The 20,767-nt window shown below is 48.3% G+C and overlaps 1 protein-coding gene across 6 annotated transcripts in view; it reads right to left on the bottom strand.

Moving 5' to 3' along the window:
• Positions 1 to 594, bottom strand: part of LOC135509921 (muscleblind-like protein 1) — a 53,033-nt gene extending 52,439 nt beyond the window's left edge. For 5 of the 6 annotated variants that reach the window (XM_064930746.1, XM_064930751.1, XM_064930764.1 and 2 more), the window contains exon 1: positions 141 to 418. In XM_064930746.1, the coding sequence (XP_064786818.1) occupies positions 141 to 317 (177 nt within the window). In that variant the 5' untranslated portion in view covers positions 318 to 418. Of the gene's footprint in view, positions 1 to 140 lie in introns of all 6 variants that reach the window. The other variant, XM_064930776.1, reaches the window with a different exon arrangement.
• Positions 595 to 20,767: the final 20,173 nt, after the last annotated feature.

The raw sequence follows: 20,767 nt of genomic DNA, 5'->3' as shown, positions 1-20,767 counted from the left end.
GCACAGCACCATGTATGGTTGTAGCCTATAGCTTCATTCCGGATGCAAATGGAACGAAATGGGGAGGAACTTGTTGCAAAACGCAACTGTTTAGACTAATGATTCCACCCCCCACTGTAACGTATCTCCTTCCTTCTTACCTTGAGCGAGTCGAAGCAGGCGATGACTCGGCCGTTTTCCACCTGGCAGCTCTTGGCCGGGTGGGCGAACTTACACTCCTGGTCGGAGCGTGAGCACGTGCCTCTCTGGAACTCACGGCACACCTCCAGCGTCAGCCACCTAGTGTCGCGCATGTGTGCCATGCTCATGTGTGCCATGGTGACCGAGACAGTCCGGGAAAATAATAGTGATCCGGCCGAATCGGGGCTAAAGCGTGACGTGTGTGTTGCTGTGTGTGTGTGTGTGTGTCCTTTGGTTGGACACAGGTAAATCTCCTCTTCCTTACTCTCCGAAAGATTCCAACAAACGTGTCGAGGCGATGGTTGAAATGTATTGTAACAATGTTTATTGGGACATTCCCTTTCCTTAGAGCATCGAGAACACACTCGACAGCCAATAATCCCGACGGAGAATTTCTCTACCCCTCTCTGTCTGTCTCAACTTGTCTCTCACCAACAATCCAGCTGCCAGACTTCAGATCCTGCTCTTCTGGATACAGTAGTGCTGCAGGCTGTGACTGAATGTAAATCTATGGAGATCAGAGAAACGCCCCAAAAGGAGAGAGGCTTTTTGGGGTAGCGTGGTATGGGAGGGCTGGAGGAGGCTTGGGGCTGGAGGCCTGGTGATGATAGGGCTGGAGGCCTGGTGATGATAGGGCTGGAGGCCTGGTGATGATAGGGCTGGAGGCTGGAGCTGGAGCAGTGGTATGGGAGGGCTGGTGGAGGCTTGGGGCTGGAGGCCTGGTGATGATAGGGCTGGAGGCTGGAGCCTGGAGCTGAAGGGTGCAGGTCTGGGCGTGAGTTCTAGGCGTGGGCCGGGATAACGTGTGTGGTTGGTGTCCTTGTGCTCGCGTTACCGTGGCAGCAAGCGAGGCAAAGTGGGGTGGGGGGGGGCGGAGCTTTGGCTTTAGAAGCGGATGGAAGCTGCAGTAGACGTCAGGGAAGGCACTTCCTCTGTCGAGAGAGAAAGACAGGAAGAGAGAGAGAGGTTAGCTTGGTGTTCTATCCTTCCACAGAATCGATTTAGAGTTGATTTCTGCCTTCATTCATTCCTCAGTGAAAACCTCTAGAACATGGTATGATGTTTCCCAAGAGCATGCAGCTTTCCCTTAGTCATTCTCTTCAATCTATAGAGCTCATCTATGCAGCTGTGGGAACGGATCATGTGTAATAATGTCAGCCATGCAGGGGTGTCTGCTAAAACAAACAAAACGTTCACTCTCCAGCACTCCCCAGACACACACACACACACCACGCCATTCCACACACACACACCACGCCATTCCAAACACACACACACACCATTCCAAACACAGCCTGTACAAAGCACCCTTTCACAACTACCAGCGTTTCTGGTCCGAATCGGAAAATCAAATCAAACCCCATATCACTTACAGTTGAGCACTGCACAACCAGCTGTGTTAAATCTATTTAGAAAGAGAAAGAAAGTGAGAGAGAGAGAGACAGAGCAAGAAGGTGACGAAGATAGGGAGAGTGGCAGAGAGAGAGAGAGAGAGAGAGAGAGAGAGAGCAGAGGGAAGTGGAGGGGAGGGCGGTCATTTCCCTTTGTCACAAGCAGGGTGTGAGGGGGGACCAATGAGAGCGTGCGGAATAGCAGCAACATTCTGGGCCGAGCGCCAGGTGAACAGGAGGGGTGGAGCTAAGACGAGGTCAACCTGCCTGAATGACTGTCACCAGAAGAGGGGGGGGCAGAAAGGGTGGAGTTAAACAGAAAGCCGGAATGACTTGGGAGGAGAGAGAGAGAGAGAGACAGAGACAGAGAGAGACAGAGAGAGACAGAGAGAGACAGAGAGAGACAGAGAGAGACAGAGAGAGACAGAGAGAGACAGAGAGAGACAGAGAGAGACAGAGAGAGACAGAGAGAGACAGAGAGAGACAGAGAGAGACAGAGAGAGACAGAGAGAGACAGAGAGAGACAGAGAGAGACAGAGAGAGACAGAGAGAGACAGAGAGAGACAGAGAGAGACAGAGAGAGACAGAGAGAGAGACAGAGAGAGACAGAGAGAGAGACAGAGAGAGACAGAGAGAGAGACAGAGAGAGACAGAGAGAGAAGAGAGAGAGAGAGAGAGAGAGAGAGAGAGAGAGAGAGAGAGAGAGAGACAGAGAGAGAGAGAGACAGAGAGAGAGAGAGACAGAGAGAGAGAGAGACAGAGAGAGAGAGAGACAGAGAGAGAGAGAGAGAGAGAGAGAGACAGAGAGAGAGAGAGAGAGACTAACCAACCTAATCTCTCCCTGCCATGACAACCTTCTTCCTGGAACAGACTACGATGAGTTTATTTCCCCTTTTGCACAATTTACCAAATTTCACAACCAATCAAGTAGACTCTCGCTTCCTGAGAAAGAAACCTACCCAAGCAGGTACAGAAAAATTACAACATTGAACCTGTTATGAACAATTATGACATAACTTGAATGAAACTAGCATAAACATAACAACTGTGTGAAATCATTAACATTACTGATCCCTAACCAAACAGTAACTACGGTTACCTAACCAAACAGTAACTACGGTTACTTATCAATTCCCCTTTTCCACTGCTTGCAGGTGTGACCACCGGTGAAAAGGGTTGATAATGTAACCATGGTGTTCGCCAGGGGAATTTGATTAATCTGAATCCCACAAGGTCAGTTTCCACGCCACCTTAGGAGAACACCATTTCCTAGAAGACAATGTGCACGTTCAGCAACGCTACAAAACCACTTTGCAACGTGTGTGTATGTTTGCCTGTATCATCTCTCTGCAGTAGGAGGATACCATAGGTCACCGTGACCCAGCAACATGGATGTACTTTTACAGTGAGCTGAGAATCATAGAGAGAGAGGGGTGAGGAGAGAGAGGAGGAGGAGGAGGAGGAGAGAGAGGAGGGAGGAGAGAGAGGAGGGAGGAGAGAGAGAGAGGAGGGAGGAGGAGAGAGAGAGAGAGGATGAGGAGAGAGAGGATGAGGAGAGAGAGGATGAGGAGAGAGGATGAGGAGGAGGAGAGGAGGAGGAGTGGGGAGAGGAGGGGATGAGGGGAGAGCAGAGGAGAGAGAGGGAAAGGAGGAGAGAGGAGGAGGGAGAAGGAGAGAGGGGGAGAGAGGGGAGGGAGGAGAGGGGGGAGGAGAGAGAGAGGAGGAGAGAGGATGAGGAGAGAGAGAGGAGAGGGGGGAGGAAGGGGGAGAGGAGAGGGAGAGAGGGAGAGAGGGGGGAGGAGAGAGGGATGAGGAGGAGGATGAGGAGAGAGGGGATGAGGAGAGAGAGGGGGAGAGAGAGAGGAGGGGAGGAGGGAGAGAGAGGGAGGAGAGGGAGAGGAGAGAGAGGGGAGGGAGGGAGAGGGGGAGGGGGGAGGAGAGAGAGGAGGAGGAGAGGAGGAGGAGGAGGAGGAGGAGAGAGAGAGGGGAGGGAGGAGAGAGGGGGAGGGGAGGAGAGGAGAGGGGGGGAGGAGGAGAGAGGGGGGAGGAGGAGAGAGAGGAGAGAGGGGAGGAGGAGAGAGGGGAGGAGGAGAGGATGAGGAGAGGGAGGGAGAGGATGAGGAGAGAGAGGAGGAGGAGGAGGAGGAGGAGGGGAGGAGAGGAGGAGAGGAGGAGGAGGAGAGGAGAGGAGGAGGGAGGAGAGAGAGGGAGGGAGGGAGAGAGAGGGAGGGAGGAGAGAGAGGAGGAGGGAGGAGAGAGAGGGAGGAGAGAGAGAGGAGATGAGGATGAGAGGGGGAGGGAGAGGAGGAGGAGGAGAGGGGAGGAGGGAGGAGAGAGAGGGGGGAGGGAGGGGGAGGGGAGGAGAGAGAGGAGGGGAGGAGAGGAGGAGGAGGAGAGGGGGGAGGAGAGAGAGGGGGAGGGAGAGAGAGAGGAGGGAGGGAGAGGGAGGAGGAGGAGAGAGGGGGAGGAGAGAGAGGGATGAGGAAAGAGAGGGGGAGGAGAGAGAGGGGAGATGAGGAGGGAGAGAGAGGATGAGGAAAGGAGGGGGAGGAGAGAGAGGGGAGGTTAGAGGAGGAGGAGAGAGAGGGGGAGGAGCAGCACCTAGATCTTCTACACAGATTCTGTCAGACCTGGGCCCTGACAGTAAATCTCAGTAAGACCAAAATAATGGTGTTCCAAAAAGGTCCAGGCCAAGGACCACAAATACAAATTCCATCTAGACAACGTTGCCCTAGAGCACACAAAAACGATACATACCTCGGCTTAAACATCAGTGCCACAGGTAACTTCCACAAAGCTGTGAACTTGAATGAAACTAGCATAAACATAACAACTGTGTGAAATCATTAACATTACTGATCCCTAACCAAACAGTAACTACGGTTACCTAACCAAACAGTAACTACGGTTACTTATCAATTCCCCTTTTCCACTGCTTGCAGGTGTGACCACCGGTGAAAAGGGTTGATAATGTAACCATGGTGTTCGCCAGGGGAATTTGATTAATCTGAATCCCACAAGGTCAGTTTCCACGCCACCTTAGGAGAACACCATTTCCTAGAAGACAATGTGCACGTTCAGCAACGCTACAAAACCACTTTGCAACGTGTGTGTATGTTTGCCTGTATCATCTCTCTGCAGTAGGAGGATACCATAGGTCACCGTGACCCAGCAACATGGATGTACTTTTACAGTGAGCTGAGAATCATAGAGAGAGAGGGGGTGAGGAGAGAGAGGGAGGAGGAGAGAGAGAGGAGGAGGAGAGAGAGAGAGAGAGGAGAGAGGAGAGAGGAGAGAGAGAGGAGGGATGAGGAGAGAGAGGATGAGGAGAGAGAGGATGAGGAGAGAGAGGATGAGGAGAGAGAGGAGGAGGGGAGGGGAGAGGAGAGAGAGAGAAGGGAGAGAGAGAGATGGGAGGGAGAGCATGAGGAGAGGGAAAGGAGAGAGGGGGAGGAGAGAGGAGGAGGAGAGAGAGGAGGAGGAGAGGGGGGAGAGAGGGGAGGAGGAGAGAGGGGAGGAGAGAGAGGAGGAGAGAGGATGGAGGAGAGAGAGGGGGAGGAGAGAGGGGGAGGGAGAGAGGGGGAGGAGAGAGAGAGGAGAGGGAGAGAGAGGGGGAGGAGAGAGGAGGATGAGGAGAGAGGGAGAGGAGAGAGAGGGGATGAGGAGGAGGAGGAGGAGGAGGAGGAGGAGGGAGAGGAGGAGGAGGAGGAGGAGGAGGGAGGGGGAGAGGGAGGAGGAGAGGGAGGAGGAGAGAGAGGAGGAGGAGAGAGAGGAGGAGGAGGAGGAGAGAGAGAGAGGAGAGAGGGAGGAGGAGGAGGAGGAGGAGAGAGAGGAGAGAGAGGAGGGAGAGAGGAGGAGGGAGAGAGGAGGAGGAGAGGAGGGAGGAGGGGAGGAGGGAGAGGGAGGGAGAGGAGAGAGGGAGGAGGAGAGAGGAGGAGGAGAGAGAGGAGGAGGAGAGAGAGAGGAGGGAGAGAGAGGAGGAGGAGGAGGGAGGAGGAGGAGGAGGAGAGAGGAGGGAGGAGGAGGAGGAGGGAGGAGGAGAGGAGGAGGGAGGGAGGAGGAGGGGAGGGGAGGAGGAGAGAGGAGGAGGAGAGGATGAGAGAGAGAGGAGAGAGGGAGGAGGAGAGGGGGAGGGAGGAGGAGGAGGAGGGAGAGAGAGGAGGGGAGGAGAGAGAGGAGGATGAGAGGAGGAGGAGGAGAGAGAGGGGGAGGAGAGAGGAGAGGAGAGGAGGAGGGAGAGGAGGGGAGGAGAGGAAAGAGGGGGGAGGAGAGAGAGGGAGATGAGAGGGAGGAGGAGGAGAGGAGAGAGGAAAGAGGGGGGAGGAGAGAGGGGGGAGGTTAGAGGAGGAGGAGAGAGAGGGGGAGGAGCAGCACCTAGATCTTCTACACAGATTCTGTCAGACCTGGGCCCTGACAGTAAATCTCAGTAAGACCAAAATAATGGTGTTCCAAAAAAGGTCCAGTCGCCAAGGACCACAAATACAAATTCCATCTAGACAACGTTGCCCTAGAGCACACAAAAAACGATACATACCTCGGCTTAAACATCAGTGCCACAGGTAACTTCCACAAAGCTGTGAACAATCTGAGAGACAAGGCAACATTCAACATACCAATTAGGATCTGGCTAAAAATACTTAAATCAGTTATGGAACCCATTGCCCTTTATGGTTGTGATGGCTGGGGTCCGCTCACCAACCAAGAATTCACAAAATGGGACAAACAGCAAATTGAGACTCTGCACGCAGAATTCTGCAAAAATATCCTGTGTGTAAAACACCAAATAATGCATGTAGAGCAGAATTAGGCCGATACCCGCTAATTATCAAAATCCAGAAAAGAGCCGTTAAATTCTACAACCGCCTAAAAGGAAGCGATTCCCAAACAAAGCCATCGCCTCCAGAGAGATGAACCTGGAGAAGAGTCCCCTAAGCAAGCTGGTCCTGGGGCTCTGTTCACAAACACAAACAGACCCCACAGAGCCCCAGGACAGCAACACAATTAGACCCAACCAAATCATGAGAAAACAAAAATATAATTAATTGACTGATTGGAAAGAATCAACAAAAACAACAGAGCAAACTAGAATGCTATTTGACTCTAAACAGAGAATATACATTGGCAGAATACCTGACCACTGTGACTGAACCAAACTTAAGGAAAGCTTTGACTATGTACAGGCTCTGTGAGCATAGCCTTGCTTTTGAGAAAGGCCGCCGAAGGCAGACCTGGCTCTCAAGAGAAGACAGGCTATGTGCACAATGCCCACCAAAATGAGGTGGAAACTGAGATGCACTTCCTAACCTCCTGCCAATGTATGACCATATTAGATACACATACTTCCCTCAGATTACACAGATCCACAAAGAATTTGAAAACAAATCCAATTTTGAAACACTCCCATATCTACTGTGTGAAATTCCACAGTGTTCCATCACAGCAGCAAGATGTGTGATCTGTTGCCACAAGAAAAGGGCAACCAGTGAAGAACAAACACCATTGTAAATACAAACCAAATTTGTTTATTTTTCCCCCTTTTGTACTTTAACTATTTGCACATCGTTACAACACTGTATGTATGTATATATATATATACATACATACATACATACACACACACACACACACACACACACACACATACATACAGTGGGGAGAACAAGTATTTGATACACTGCCAATGTGGCAGGTTTTCCTACTTACAAAGCATGTCGAGGTCTGTAATTTTTATCATAGGTACACTTCAAATGTGAGAGACGGAATCTAAAACAAAAATCCAGAAAATCACATTGTATGATTTTTACATAATTAATTTGCATTTTATTGCATGACATAAGTATTTGATACATCAGAATAGCAGAACTTAATATTTGGTACAGAAAACTTTGTTTGCAATTACAGAGATCAGGTTTGCACACACTGCAGCAGGGATTTTGGCCCACTCCTCCATACAGACCTTTTCCAGATTCTTCAGGTTTTGGGGCTGTCTCGGGGCAATACGGACTTTCAGCTCCCTCCAAAGATTTTCTATTGGGTTTAGGCCTGGAGACTGGCTAGGCCACTCCAGGACCTTGAGATGCTTCTTACGGAGCAACTCCTTAGTTGCCCTGGCTGTGTGTTTCAGGTCGTTGTCATGCTGGAAGACCCAGCCACGACCCATCTTCAATGCTCTTACTGAGGGAAGGAGGTTGTTGTCCAAGATCTTGCGATACATGGCCCCATCCATCCTCCCCTCAATACGGTGCAGTCGTCCTGTCCCCTTTGCAGAAAAGCATCCCCAAAGAATGATGTTTCCACCTCCATGCGTCACAGTTGGGATGGTGTTCTTGGGGTTGTACTCATCCTTCTTCTTCCTCTAAACAAGGCAATTGGTGATTAGACCAAAAAGCTCTATTTTTGTCTCATCAGACCACATCACCTTCTCCCATTCCTCCTCTGGTTCATCCAGATGGTCATTGGCAAACTTCAGACGGGCCTAGACATGTGTTGACTTGAGCAGGGGGACTTTGCGTGCGCTGCATTATTTTAATCCATGACGGCGTAGTGTGTTACTAATGGTTTTCTTTGAGACTGTGGTCCCAGCTCTCTTCAGGTCATTGACCAGGTCCTGCCTTGTAGTTCTGGGCGGATCCCTCACCTTCCTCATGATCATTGATGCCCCACGAGGTGAGATCTTGCATGGAGCCCCAGACCGAGGGTGATTGACCATCATCTTGAACTTCTTCCATTTTCTAATAATTGCGCCAACAGTTGTTGCCTTCTCACCAAGCTGCTTACCTATTGTCCTGTAGCCCATCCCAGCCTTGTGCAGGTCTACACATTTATCCCTGATGTACTTACACAGCTCCCTGGTCTTTGCCATTGTGGAGAGGTTGGAGTCTATTTGATTGAGTGTGTGGACAGGTGTCTTTTATACAGGTAACGAGTTCAAACAGGTGCAGTTAATACAGGTAATGAGTGGAGAACAGGAGGGCTTCTTAAAGAAAAACTAACAGGTCTGTGAGAGCCGGAATTCGTACTGGTTGATAGGTGATCAAATACTTATGTCATGCAATAAAATGCAAATTAATTACTTAAAAATCATACAATGTGATTTTCTGGATTTTTGTTTTAGATTCCGTCTCTCACAGTTGAAGTGTACCTATGATAAAAAAATTACAGACCTCTACATGCTTTGTAAGTAGAAAAACCTGCAAAATCGGCAGTGTATCAAATACTTGTTCTCCCCACTCTATATAATATGACATTTGTAATGTCTTTATTATTTTGGAACTTCTGTGAGTGTAATGTTGACTGTTAATTTTGTTGTTTATTTCACATTTGTTTATTATCTACTTCACTTGCTTTGGAAATGTTGACATATGTTTCTCATGCCAATAAAGCCCCTTGAATTTAATTGAATTGAGCGCGAGAGAGAGATCCACCTCAAAATCGACCCCCTCAAAATGGGTAAATATCACATTTGGTTAAAACGGGGAGAAAAAAATTGTGCTGACAGAAAAATGTGTTCATTTGCGCAATATCCCCCCCCTCAGAATCTCCATATTACTCAGAGGAGATGCCCGCCCCCCCCCCCTCAGAATCTCCATATTACTCAGAGGAGATCCCCCCCCTCAGAATCTGCATATTACTCAGAGGAGATCTTCTCCACCCTTGAGGAAGAGATGTGCCATTTCAGAGGCTCAAGGAAATGTGCTCATCTGTGGGGACATGCGCACACAGGAACACTACCTGATCTAACACACGAGGGGACAGCTTCATTACAGGCCATACTGTTTCTAACTGTCTTCATCTCCCCCATAGAAACAACAGTGACAGACCACACGAGGGGACAGCTTCATTACAGGCCATACTGTTTCTAACTGTCTTCATCTCCCCCATAGAAACAACAGTGACAGACCACACGGGGGACAGCTTCATTACAGGCCATAGTGTTTCTAACTGTCTTCATCTCCCCCATAGAAACAACAGTGACAGACCACACGAGGGGACAGCTTCATTACAGGCCATACTGTTTCTAACTGTCTTCATCTCCCCCATAGAAACAACAGTGACAGGCCACACGAGGGGACAGCTTCATTACAGGCCATAGTGTTTCTAACTGTCTTCATCTCCCCCATAGAAACAACAGTGACAGACCACACGAGGGGACAGCTTCATTACAGGCCATAGTGTTTCTAACTGTCTTCATCTCCCCCATAGAAACAACAGTGACAGACCACACGAGGACAGCTTCATTACAGGCCATACTGTTTCTAACTGTCTTCATCTCCCCCATAGAAACAACAGTGACAGACCACACGAATCATCACAGCCATACTGTTTCTAACTGTCTTCATCTCCCCCATAGAAACAACAGTGACAGACCACACGAGGGGACAGCTTCATCACAGGCCATAGTGTTTCTAACTGTCTTCATCTCCCCCATAGAAACAACAGTGACAGACCACACGACAGCTTCATCACAGGCCATAGTGTTTCTAACTGTCTTCATCTCCACCATAGAAACAACAGTGACAGACCACACGAGGGGACAGCTTCATTACAGGCCATAGTGTTTCTAACTGTCTTCATCTCCCCCATAGAAACAACAGTGACAGACCACACGAGGGGACAGCTTCATTACAGGCCATACTGTTTCTAACTGTCTTCATCTCCCCCATAGAAACAACAGTGACAGACCACACGAGGGGACAGCTTCATCACAGGCCATAGTGTTTCTAACTGTCTTCATCTCCCCATAGAAACAACAGTGACAGACCACACGAGGGGACAGCTTCATTACAGGCCATAGTGTTTCTAACTGTCTTCATCTCCACCATAGAAACAACAGTGACAGACCACACGGGGGACAGCTTCATCACAGGCCATAGTGTTTCTAACTGTCTTCATCTCCCCCATAGAAACAACAGTGACAGACCACACGAGGGGACAGCTTCATTACAGGCCATACTGTTTCTAACTGTCTTCATCTCCACCATAGAAACAACAGTGACAGACCACACGAGGGGACAGCTTCATTACAGACCATAGTGTTTCTAACTGTCTTCATCTCCACCATAGAAACAACAGTGACAGACCACACGAGGGGACAGCTTTATTACAGGCCATAGTGTTTCTAACTGTCTTCATCTCCACCATAGAAACAACAGTGACAGACCACACGAGGGGACAGCTTCATTACAGGCCATACTGTCTCTAACTGTCTTCATCTCCCCATAGAAACAACAGTGACAGACCACACGAGGGGACAGCTTCATTACAGGCCATACTGTTTCTAACTGTCTTCATCTCCCCCATAGAAACAACAGTGACAGACCACACGAGGGGACAGCTTCATTACAGGCCATAGTGTTTCTAACTGTCTTCATCTCCACCATAGAAACAACAGTGACAGACCACACGAGGGGACAGCTTCATCACAGGCCATAGTGTTTCTAACTGTCTTCCTCTCCCCCATAGAAACAACAGTGACAGCACCGTCAACAAACACGGAAGGGATCTGTTGCAGCTCTGTAAAAGCCCTGGTCTGTACTTTGTCAATGGTAGGTTACGGGGGGACTCTTTGGGGAGATTCACCTACTGCTCACCTCTTGGCCACAGTACAGTAGACTATATGATTACAGACATTGACCCTTTCTCTCCCAGCTCATTCCCTGTCAAGCCACTAACACCTCTGTATGATCACAGCCAAATTACCTTGTTCCTCAAAATAACAGACATGGAAACAACCACACATTCACAGCCCAGTAAGCTGTACAATATCAGAAATTCATACAGATGGGCCCAAAATAGCACAGAAAGCAACAATGAACCCCAAAATCCAAACCCTCTTAGATAACTTTCTGGACACCACATCCACTCACAGTAAAGAAGCACAACTAAAATTGATTAAAACCATTTATTTTAAAAGACCCCACCAAAGCGGTCTAAGGCACTGCGTTTCAGTGCAAAAGCGTTTGCGTCACTGCAGTCCCTGGTTTGAATCCAGGCTGCATCACATCCGGCTTTGATTGGGAGTCCCATAGGGCGGCGCACAATTGGCCCAGCATCGTCCAGGATTTGCCGGGGTAGGCCGTCATTGCAAATAAGAATGTTTTCTTAACTGACTTGCCTAGTTAAATAAAGGCTAAATAAAAATAAAATAAACATGACAACTGGTTTGATACAGATTTAAAAATTATAAGAAATTTAACAAAGTTACTAAAAGTGGTGTAGGGTACAAAACCTAAGATAATAAAAAGCATGAGCTGGTGCCCAGAGAAAATAATTGAGTGTCGAGGTGCTGACTAACGGCGAATAAACTGTAAACTATACAAATAAATAAAGAGAGTCGTAAACTCTATATATAAACTACCAAGTCATTTATTGGGTAAAACACCAACGTTTTGGCATCACCCCGAAGAAGGCACCCCGAAGCCGAAATGTTGGTGTTTTACCCAATAAATTACTGGGAGTTCATATATAGAGTTTGCAAATCTCTTTATTTATTTTTATAGCTTAGGGGATAAAACATATTACATAATTAAATCAATGTATACCGACAATAAGGGCAGCATCAAAATTGGCAAGAAAATACCACTATTCTATAACCAGGGGTGGGGCCTTCGCCAGGGTTGCAATCTGAGCCCTGCACTCTTCAATATTTACATAAATTGGCCACTATTCTAGAAAAATCCTCAACCCCTGGTGTTAGTCTCCACAATTCAGAGGTTAAATGCCTGCTGTTCGCAGACGACCTGTGCCTGCGGTCACACACAGCACATGGCCTACAGCAGAGCCTGGGCCTGCTAGAGCAGTACTGCCAGACCTGAACCCTGGAAGTAAACCCCAGAAAGACAAAATGTATGATTTTCCAGAGAACATCCAGACCTCAGGAAATTAGACCAAAGTTCTCAAGTCGTATCAAATATATAGAGTATTGCACACACTACAATTACTTAGGTTTCAAATAAGCTCAACTGAACACCTAAATGAGGCAATGAATGAACTGATCGAGAAAGAACACAGGGAATTCTACGCCATTAAAAAACAAATTCAAATTTGGCTAAAACGAATTGAATTTGTCATTGAACCAATTGCACTTTATGGCAGGTGGGAGACAATATGACAGTGCAGGAAAACAACGGGGCTGAGTGGAACTGTGAGAGGAGGACCGCATCTACACTTCGGTCTGCAGGTAGTATAACTTTTCATTACATTTCATTACATTTCGTTATAGTACAACGGTTTGATTTGTCTTATCTTAGCAATTTCTTCTTAGCTAGCTACATAGCCGTCTTTGTATCAACGACAATTGCATATTATCGTATTTCGTCGTCCTAACGTATCTGCCCAGCAGCTAGCTAAGCAGCTAGCTAACATCCACTGTCCACTAGCACTGTAGAAACTATTACACTCAACTGAACGACTCGATTAGCGTAGTGTCAGCTAGCTACATAGTTGTCTTCGCTGTCTTCGTATCCAAGATAATTGTGCAGTTTAGAGTGTGTAGACTTAGAGTGATTATCTTTACCGAGGTTAGCTAGCCAGCTATTTGTCGTCCTTAACGTAGGAAATGCTGCTAGCTAGCTAGCCAACAGCTAGCCAACCTCTACCGAATTGAACTCCAACTACCCGGTCAACATTCCGCGTCGCTCCACAGGTAGTATCACATTTTTCATTTCACTTCATTACAGTACAACGGTTTGATTTGTTTGATCGTAGCTAGCCAGCTACATAGCCGTCTTTGTATCTAAGACAATTGTGTAGTCTAGAGCGATTTTCTAGGTTAGCTGGCCAGCTATTGTCGTTCTTTCAACGTAGCTAGCCAGCTAGCCCCCGAATAGCAGCACTGTAGTAACTATTACAGTACAACGGTTTGTTTTGTTTGATCGTAGCTAGCTAGCTACATAGCCGTCTTTGTATCTAAGACAATTGTGTAGCCTAGAGCGATTTTCTAGGTTAGCTGGCCAGCTATTGTCGTTCTCTTAACGTAGCTAGCCAGCTAGCCCCCGAATAGCAGCACTGTAGTAACTATTACAGTACAACGGTTTGTTTTGTTTGATCGTAGCTAGCTAGCTACATAGCCGTCTTTGTATCTAAGTCAATTGTTTAGCCTAGAGCGATTTTCTAGGTTAGCTACATCGCAGCCACTACCAGCTAGCCTACTCCAGCAGTACTGTATCATTTCAATCATTTTAGTCTATAAGATTCTTGCTACGTAAGCTTAACTTTCTGAACATTCGAGACGTGTAGTCCACTTGTCATTCCAATCTCCTTTGCATTAGCGTAGCCTCTTCTGTACCCTGTCAACTATGTGTCTATCTATCCCTGTTCTCTCCTCTCTGCACAGACCATACAAACGCTCCACACCGCGTGGCCGCGGCCACCCTAATCTGGTGGTCCCAGCGCGCACGACCCACGTGGAGTTCCTGGTCTCCGGTAGCCTCTGGAACTGCCGATCTGCGGCCAACAAGGCAGAGTTCATCTCAGCCTATGCCTCCCTCCAGTCCCTCGACTTCCTGGCACTGACGGAAACATGGATCACCACAGATAACACTGCTACTCCTACTGCTCTCTCTTCGTCCGCCCACGTGTTCTCGCACACCCCGAGAGCTTCTGGTCAGCGGGGTGGTGGCACCGGGATCCTCATCTCTCCCAAGTGGTCATTCTCTCTCTCTCCCCTTACCCATCTATCTATCGCCTCCTTTGAATTCCATGCTGTCACAGTTACCAGCCCTTTCAAGCTTAACATCCTTATCATTTATCGCCCTCCAGGTTCCCTCGGAGAGTTCATCAATGAGCTTGATGCCTTGATAAGCTCCTTTCCTGAGGACGGCTCACCTCTCACAGTCCTGGGCGACTTTAACCTCCCCACGTCTACCTTTGACTCATTCCTCTCTGCCTCCTTCTTTCCACTCCTCTCCTCTTTTGACCTCACCCTCTCACCTTCCCCCTACTCACAAGGCAGGCAATACGCTCGACCTCATCTTTACTAGATGCTGTTCTTCCACTAACCTCATTGCAACTCCCTCCAAGTCTCCGACCACTACCTTGTATCCTTTTCCCTCTCGCTCTCATCCAACACTTCCCACACTGCCCCTACTCGGATGGTATCGCGCCGTCCCAACCTTCGCTCTCTCTCCCCCGCTACTCTCTCCTCTTCCATCCTATCATCTCTTCCCTCTGCTCATACCTTCTCCAACCTTTCTCCTGAGTCTGCCTCCTCAACCCTCCTCTCTTCCCTTTCTGCATCCTTTGACTCTCTATGTCCCCTATCCTCCAGGCCGGCTCGGTCCTCCCCTCCCGCTCCGTGGCTCGATGACTCATTGCGAGCTCACAGAACAGAGCTCCGGGCAGCCGAGCGGAAATGGAGGAAAACTCACCTCCCTGCGGACCTGGCATCCTTTCACTCCCTCCTCTCTACATTTTCCTCCTCTGTCTCTGCTGCTAAAGCCACTTTCTACCACTCTAAATTCCAAGCATCTGCCTCTAACCCTAGGAAGCTCTTTGCCACCTTCTCCTCCCTCCTGAATCCTCCTCCCCCTCCCCCCCTCCTCCCTCTCTGCAGATGACTTCGTCAACCATTTTGAAAAGAAGGTCGACGACATCCGATCCTCGTTTGCTAAGTCAAACGACACCGCTGGTTCTGCTCACACTGCCCTACCCTGTGCTCTGACCTCTTTCTCCCTCTCTCTCCAGATGAAATCTCGCTTCTTGTGACGGCCGGCCGCCCAACAACCTGCCCGCTTGACCCTATCCCCCCTCTCTTCTCCAGACCATTTCCGGGGACCTTCTCCCTTACCTCACCTCGCTCATCAACTCATCCCTGACCGCTGGCTACGTCCCTTCCGTCTTCAAGAGAGCGAGAGTTGCACCCCTTCTGAAAAAACCTACACTCGATCCCTCCGATGTCAACAACTACAGACCAGTATCCCTTCTTTCTTTTCTCTCCAAAACTCTTGAACGTGCCGTCCTTGGCCAGCTCTCCCGCTATCTCTCTCAGAATGACCTTCTTGATCCAAATCAGTCAGGTTTCAAGACTAGTCATTCAACTGAGACTGCTCTTCTCTGTATCACGGAGGCGCTCCGCACTGCTAAAGCTAACTCTCTCTCCTCTGCTCTCATCCTTCTAGACCTATCGGCTGCCTTCGATACTGTGAACCATCAGATCCTCCTCTCCACCCTCTCCGAGTTGGGCATCTCCGGCGCGGCCCACGCTTGGATTGCGTCCTACCTGACAGGTCGCTCCTACCAGGTGGCGTGGCGAGAATCTGTCTCCTCGCCACGCGCTCTCACCACTGGTGTCCCCAGGGCTCTGTTCTAGGCCCTCTCCTATTCTCGCTATACACCAAGTCACTTGGCTCTGTCATAACCTCACATGGTCTCTCCTATCATTGCTATGCAGACGACACACAATTAATCTTCTCCTTTCCCCCTTCTGATGACCAGGTGGCGAATCGCATCTCTGCATGTCTGGCAGACATATCAGTGTGGATGACGGATCACCACCTCAAGCTGAACCTCGGCAAGACGGAGCTGCTCTTCCTCCCGGGAAGGACTGCCCGTTCCATGATCTCGCCATCACGGTTGACAACTCCATTGTGTCCTCCTCCCAGAGCGCTAAGAACCTTGGCGTGATCCTGGACAACACCCTGTCGTTCTCAACTAACATCAAGGCGGTGGCCCGTTCCTGTAGGTTCATGCTCTACAACATCCGCTGAGTACGACCCTGCCTCACACAGGAAGCGGCGCAGGTCCTAATCCAGGCACTTGTCATCTCCCGTCTGGATTACTGCAACTCGCTGTTGGCTGGGCTCCCTGCCTGTGCCATTAAACCCCTACAACTCATCCAGAACGCCGCAGCCCGTCTGGTGTTCAACCTTCCCAAGTTCTCTCAAGGCTTCCAGTTGAAGCTCGCATCCGCTACAAGACCATGGTGCTTGCCTACGGAGCTGTGAGGGGAACAGCACCGCAGTACCTCCAGGCTCTGATCAGGCCCTACACCCAAACAAGGGCACTGCGTTCATCCACCTCTGGCCTGCTCGCCTCCCTACCACTGAGGAAGTACAGTTCCCGCTCAGCCCAGTCAAAACTGTTCGCTGCTCTGGCCCCCCAATGGTGGAACAAACTCCCTCACGACGCCAGGACAGCGGAGTCAATCACCACCTTCCGGAGACACCTGAAACCCCACCTCTTCAAGGAATACCTAGGATAAGATAAGTAATCCTTCTCACCACCCCCCCTTAATGATTTAGATGCACTATTGTAAAGTGGCTGTTCCACTGGATGTCAGAAGGTGAATTCACCAATTTGTAAGTCGCTCTGGATAAGAGCGTCTGCTAAATGACTTAAATGTAATGTAAATGTAATGGCAGCGAGGTGTGGGGTCCACTTGCAAACAAGATTTCACCCAATGGGACAAACACCCCATTGAAACCCTGCATGCAGAGTTCTGTAAGATTCTATGCCCAGAGGAAAACTACAAACAATGCATGCAGGGCAGAATTAGGCCATTATCCACTAATAATAAAAAACTCAAACAACTCAGCAATTCAGTTTTGGAAACATCTCAAATACAGAGACCCCCTCTGATATCATTACCAAGCCCTGCAATGCCAAGAGCTGAGCAAAGAAAAGAGTCCCCTAATCCAGCTGGTCCTGGAGCTCACAAACCTGTTCTACTAACATACTGAAGCCTCAGGACCAGAACATCCAATCAATCAGAATAAACCAAATTACAACACAGTCAAAACAAAACTACATTACCTACTGGGAATCACAAAGCAAAATGCAGTACTATCTGGCCCAACATCGACAGTTCACCATTGCAAACTTTAGGAAAACCTTGACAAAGTCCAGGCTTAGTGGACACAGCCTTGCCATTGAGAAGAGTAGAGACAGGAAAACCTAGCTCCCAGTAGATGAAAGGCTGTGCAACCACTGCACCACAGCAGAACCCAAGACAGAACTGCATTTCCTGACAAAATGTGAGAGAGGGAGAGACAGGTAGATGTTTTAATATTGTCACGTCTCCTCCCACTCCTCACCTCCGGCGTTCGACTCACTAACCACCGATCCTGGCATTCATCATTACGCGCACCCGCGCTTCATCAACAGACACACCTGGACTCCATTACTTCACTCATTACCTCCCCTTTATCTGGCATCCCTTAGGTTCCTTCCCCAGGCAGTATTGGCTATGTCTTTCATGTCTGTATTCTACTCGTGTTTCTAGTATTGTGCCGATTATTATTAAACTCACCACCTACACTTGCTTCCCAAATCCCAGCATCCACGTTACAAATATGGAGGTGGATGTTGTTTTAACACGGAGGTGGATGTTATTTTAACATGGAGGTGGATGTTATTTTAACATGGAGGTGGATGTTGTTTTAACATGGAGGTGGATGTTTTAATATGGAGGTGGATGTTTTAATATGGAGGTAGATGTTTTAATATGGAGGTGGTTGTTGTTTTAATATGGAGGTGGTTGTTGTTTTAACATGGAGGTGGATGTTTTAATATGGAGGTGGTTGTTGTTTTAATATGGAGGTGGATGTTTTAATATGGAGGTGGATGTTTTAACATGGAGGTGGATGTTGTTTTAACATGGAGGTGGTTGTTGTTTTAACATGGAGGTGGTTGTTGTTTTAACATGGAGGTGGTTGTTGTTTTAACATGGAGGTGGATGTTGTTTTAACATGGAGGTGGATGTTGTTTTAACATGGAGGTGGATGTTGTTTTAACATGGAGGTGGTTGTTGTTTTAACATGGAGGTGGTTGTTTTAACATGGAGGTGGATGCTGTTTTAACATGGAGGTGGATGCTGTTTTAACATGGAGGTGGATGCTGTTTTAACATGGAGGTGGATGCTGTTTTAACATGGAGGTGGATGCTGTTTTAACATGGAGGTGGATGCTGTTTTAACATGGAGGTGGATGCTGTTTTAACATGGAGGTAGATGTTGTTTTAACATGGAGCTAAATGTCATTTGAGCTTCAGTGTGTTGATGTTAAGAAGTGTTTATTTATAGCTGATATCAACACTTTCTTACTGCACACTTAAACCTTTTTTGTGAGATGGATACATTTTCAAATAGGCAATTAACACAAAGTAGCTCAACCAAGCTACTTTGTGTTCCACAGTCACTGGCACACAAACCTGAACAAAAAAATATATCCTAAATCCCTTACCTTAGGAAATTAAACTTCAACGACAAATGCTATTTGCAATTGAACACTTTTCAATTTGATTACTAATCCAAGTCAATCAAGTGTGTTTCAGATTCTCTGGTGGTTGCCATGGTTTCCGTGAGCTGAGGTAGTCAGCATGTTCCCATATAGAACGTTAGTGAGAGCCAATGAGATATCAACCCTTATTAGGACACTATCATGCCTAGACACAGATCTCCTTCAGAGCTATTGATTTCTTCATCTCAAAGACCACTCGTAATCACTAGTTCGCCACTCCCTGCATTTCATTGTATTACTGTATATTAAATTTGACAGTATCCCTTCAACGCAGCCATAGACATGACGACACACACAGCACATATGTTGCCTGTTCGCGTCTCCCTTCTTTCTCCAGTCTTCTCCCAAACCTCTATCTCTCCATCTCTGTGCCCTCAATATGACTGTCTGGTTTGCTATGTCCCAGAATGCTTAACGGTATTACAGTCACTCGCTCTCCAAGGTCACAGAAACTGGTGCAAGGTCACAGAGACTGGGGGGAGGATGGAGATGGGCAGGAAGTGGACCTCACTGACAGCAGGAAGAGGACCTCGCTGACAGCAGGAAGAGGAACTCACTGACAGCAGGAGCAAAGTGAACATGCCCTGTTTTTCTTTCTTTCACCACGTGGCAGGAACAGGAAGAGGAACTCGCTGACAGCAGGAAGTGGACCTCACTGACAGCAGGAAGAGGAACTCGCTGACAGCAGGAAGTGGACCTCACTGACAGCAGGAAGAGGAACTCGCTGACAGCAGGAAGTGGACCTCACTGACACCAGGAAGAAGACCTCACTGACACCAGGAAGAAGACCTCACTGACAACGGGAAGAGGAAGTGTCTACAGAGCATCACCTCATGGTCACCGGACACCCCACGCCACTTTGTGCCCGATCATCAACTCAAATCATGAGCACATTAAACAAACACATGAATGAACCATGAGTTACACTTACAGACAGACTGCTGCCTGTGGTGGGAGTCAGAGTCACATTAAATGACATCATCATAATGACTCTGTTTTCTTCTCCCATTGAGTCTCCCAAGCAGTGGAAAGAAGAGATGATTCATCTCAAAGGGTTTTATGTGTCCAACTAAACCACAACAAGTTTCAAAAACATCTACCTACATGGACATATTACCTCAATTACCTCAACTAACCTGCCCCCCCCCGCACATTAACTCTGTACCCCCTGTATAGAGCCTCCACATGAACTCTGTACCCCCTGTATATTGCCTCCACACTGACTCTGTACCCCCTGTATAGAGCCTCCACATTAACTCTGTACCCCCTGTATAGAGCCTCCACATTAACTCTGTACCCCTGTATATAGCCTCCACATTAACTCTGTACCCCTGTATATAGCCTCCACATTAACTCTGTACCCCTGTATAGAGCCTCCACATTAACTCTGTACCCCTGTATAGAGCCTCCACATTAACTCTGTACCCCTGTATAGAGCCTCCACATTAACTCTGTACCCCTGTATAGAGCCTCCACATTAACTCTGTACCCCTGTATATAGCCTCCACATTAACTCTGTACCCCTGTATATAGCCTCCACATTAACTCTGTACCCCTGTATAGAGCCTCCACATTAACTCTGTACCCCTGTATAGAGCCTCCACATTAACTCTGTACCCCCTGTATAGAGCCTCCACATTAACTCTGTACCCCTGTATAGAGCCCCCACATTAACTCTGTACCCCTGTATAGAGCCTCCACATTAACTCTTTACCCCCTGTATAGAGCCTCCACATTAACTCTGTACCCCCTGTATAGAGCCTCCACATTAACTCTGTACCCCCTGTATAGAGCCTCCACATTAACTCTGTACCCCTGTATAGAGCCTCCACATTAACTCTGTACCCCTGTATAGAGCCTCCACATTAACTCTGTACCCCCTGTATAGAGCCTCCACATTAACTCTGTACCCCCTGTATAGAGCCTCCACATTAACTCCGTACCCCTGTATAGAGCCTCGCT

Source organism: Oncorhynchus masou, chromosome 3 (assembly GCF_036934945.1).
Source record: "Oncorhynchus masou masou isolate Uvic2021 chromosome 3, UVic_Omas_1.1, whole genome shotgun sequence".
NCBI classification, from domain to species: domain Eukaryota; kingdom Metazoa; phylum Chordata; class Actinopteri; order Salmoniformes; family Salmonidae; genus Oncorhynchus; species Oncorhynchus masou.
Note: the sequence above shows the minus strand (reverse complement) of the source record. Positions and strands in the feature narration are given on the sequence as shown.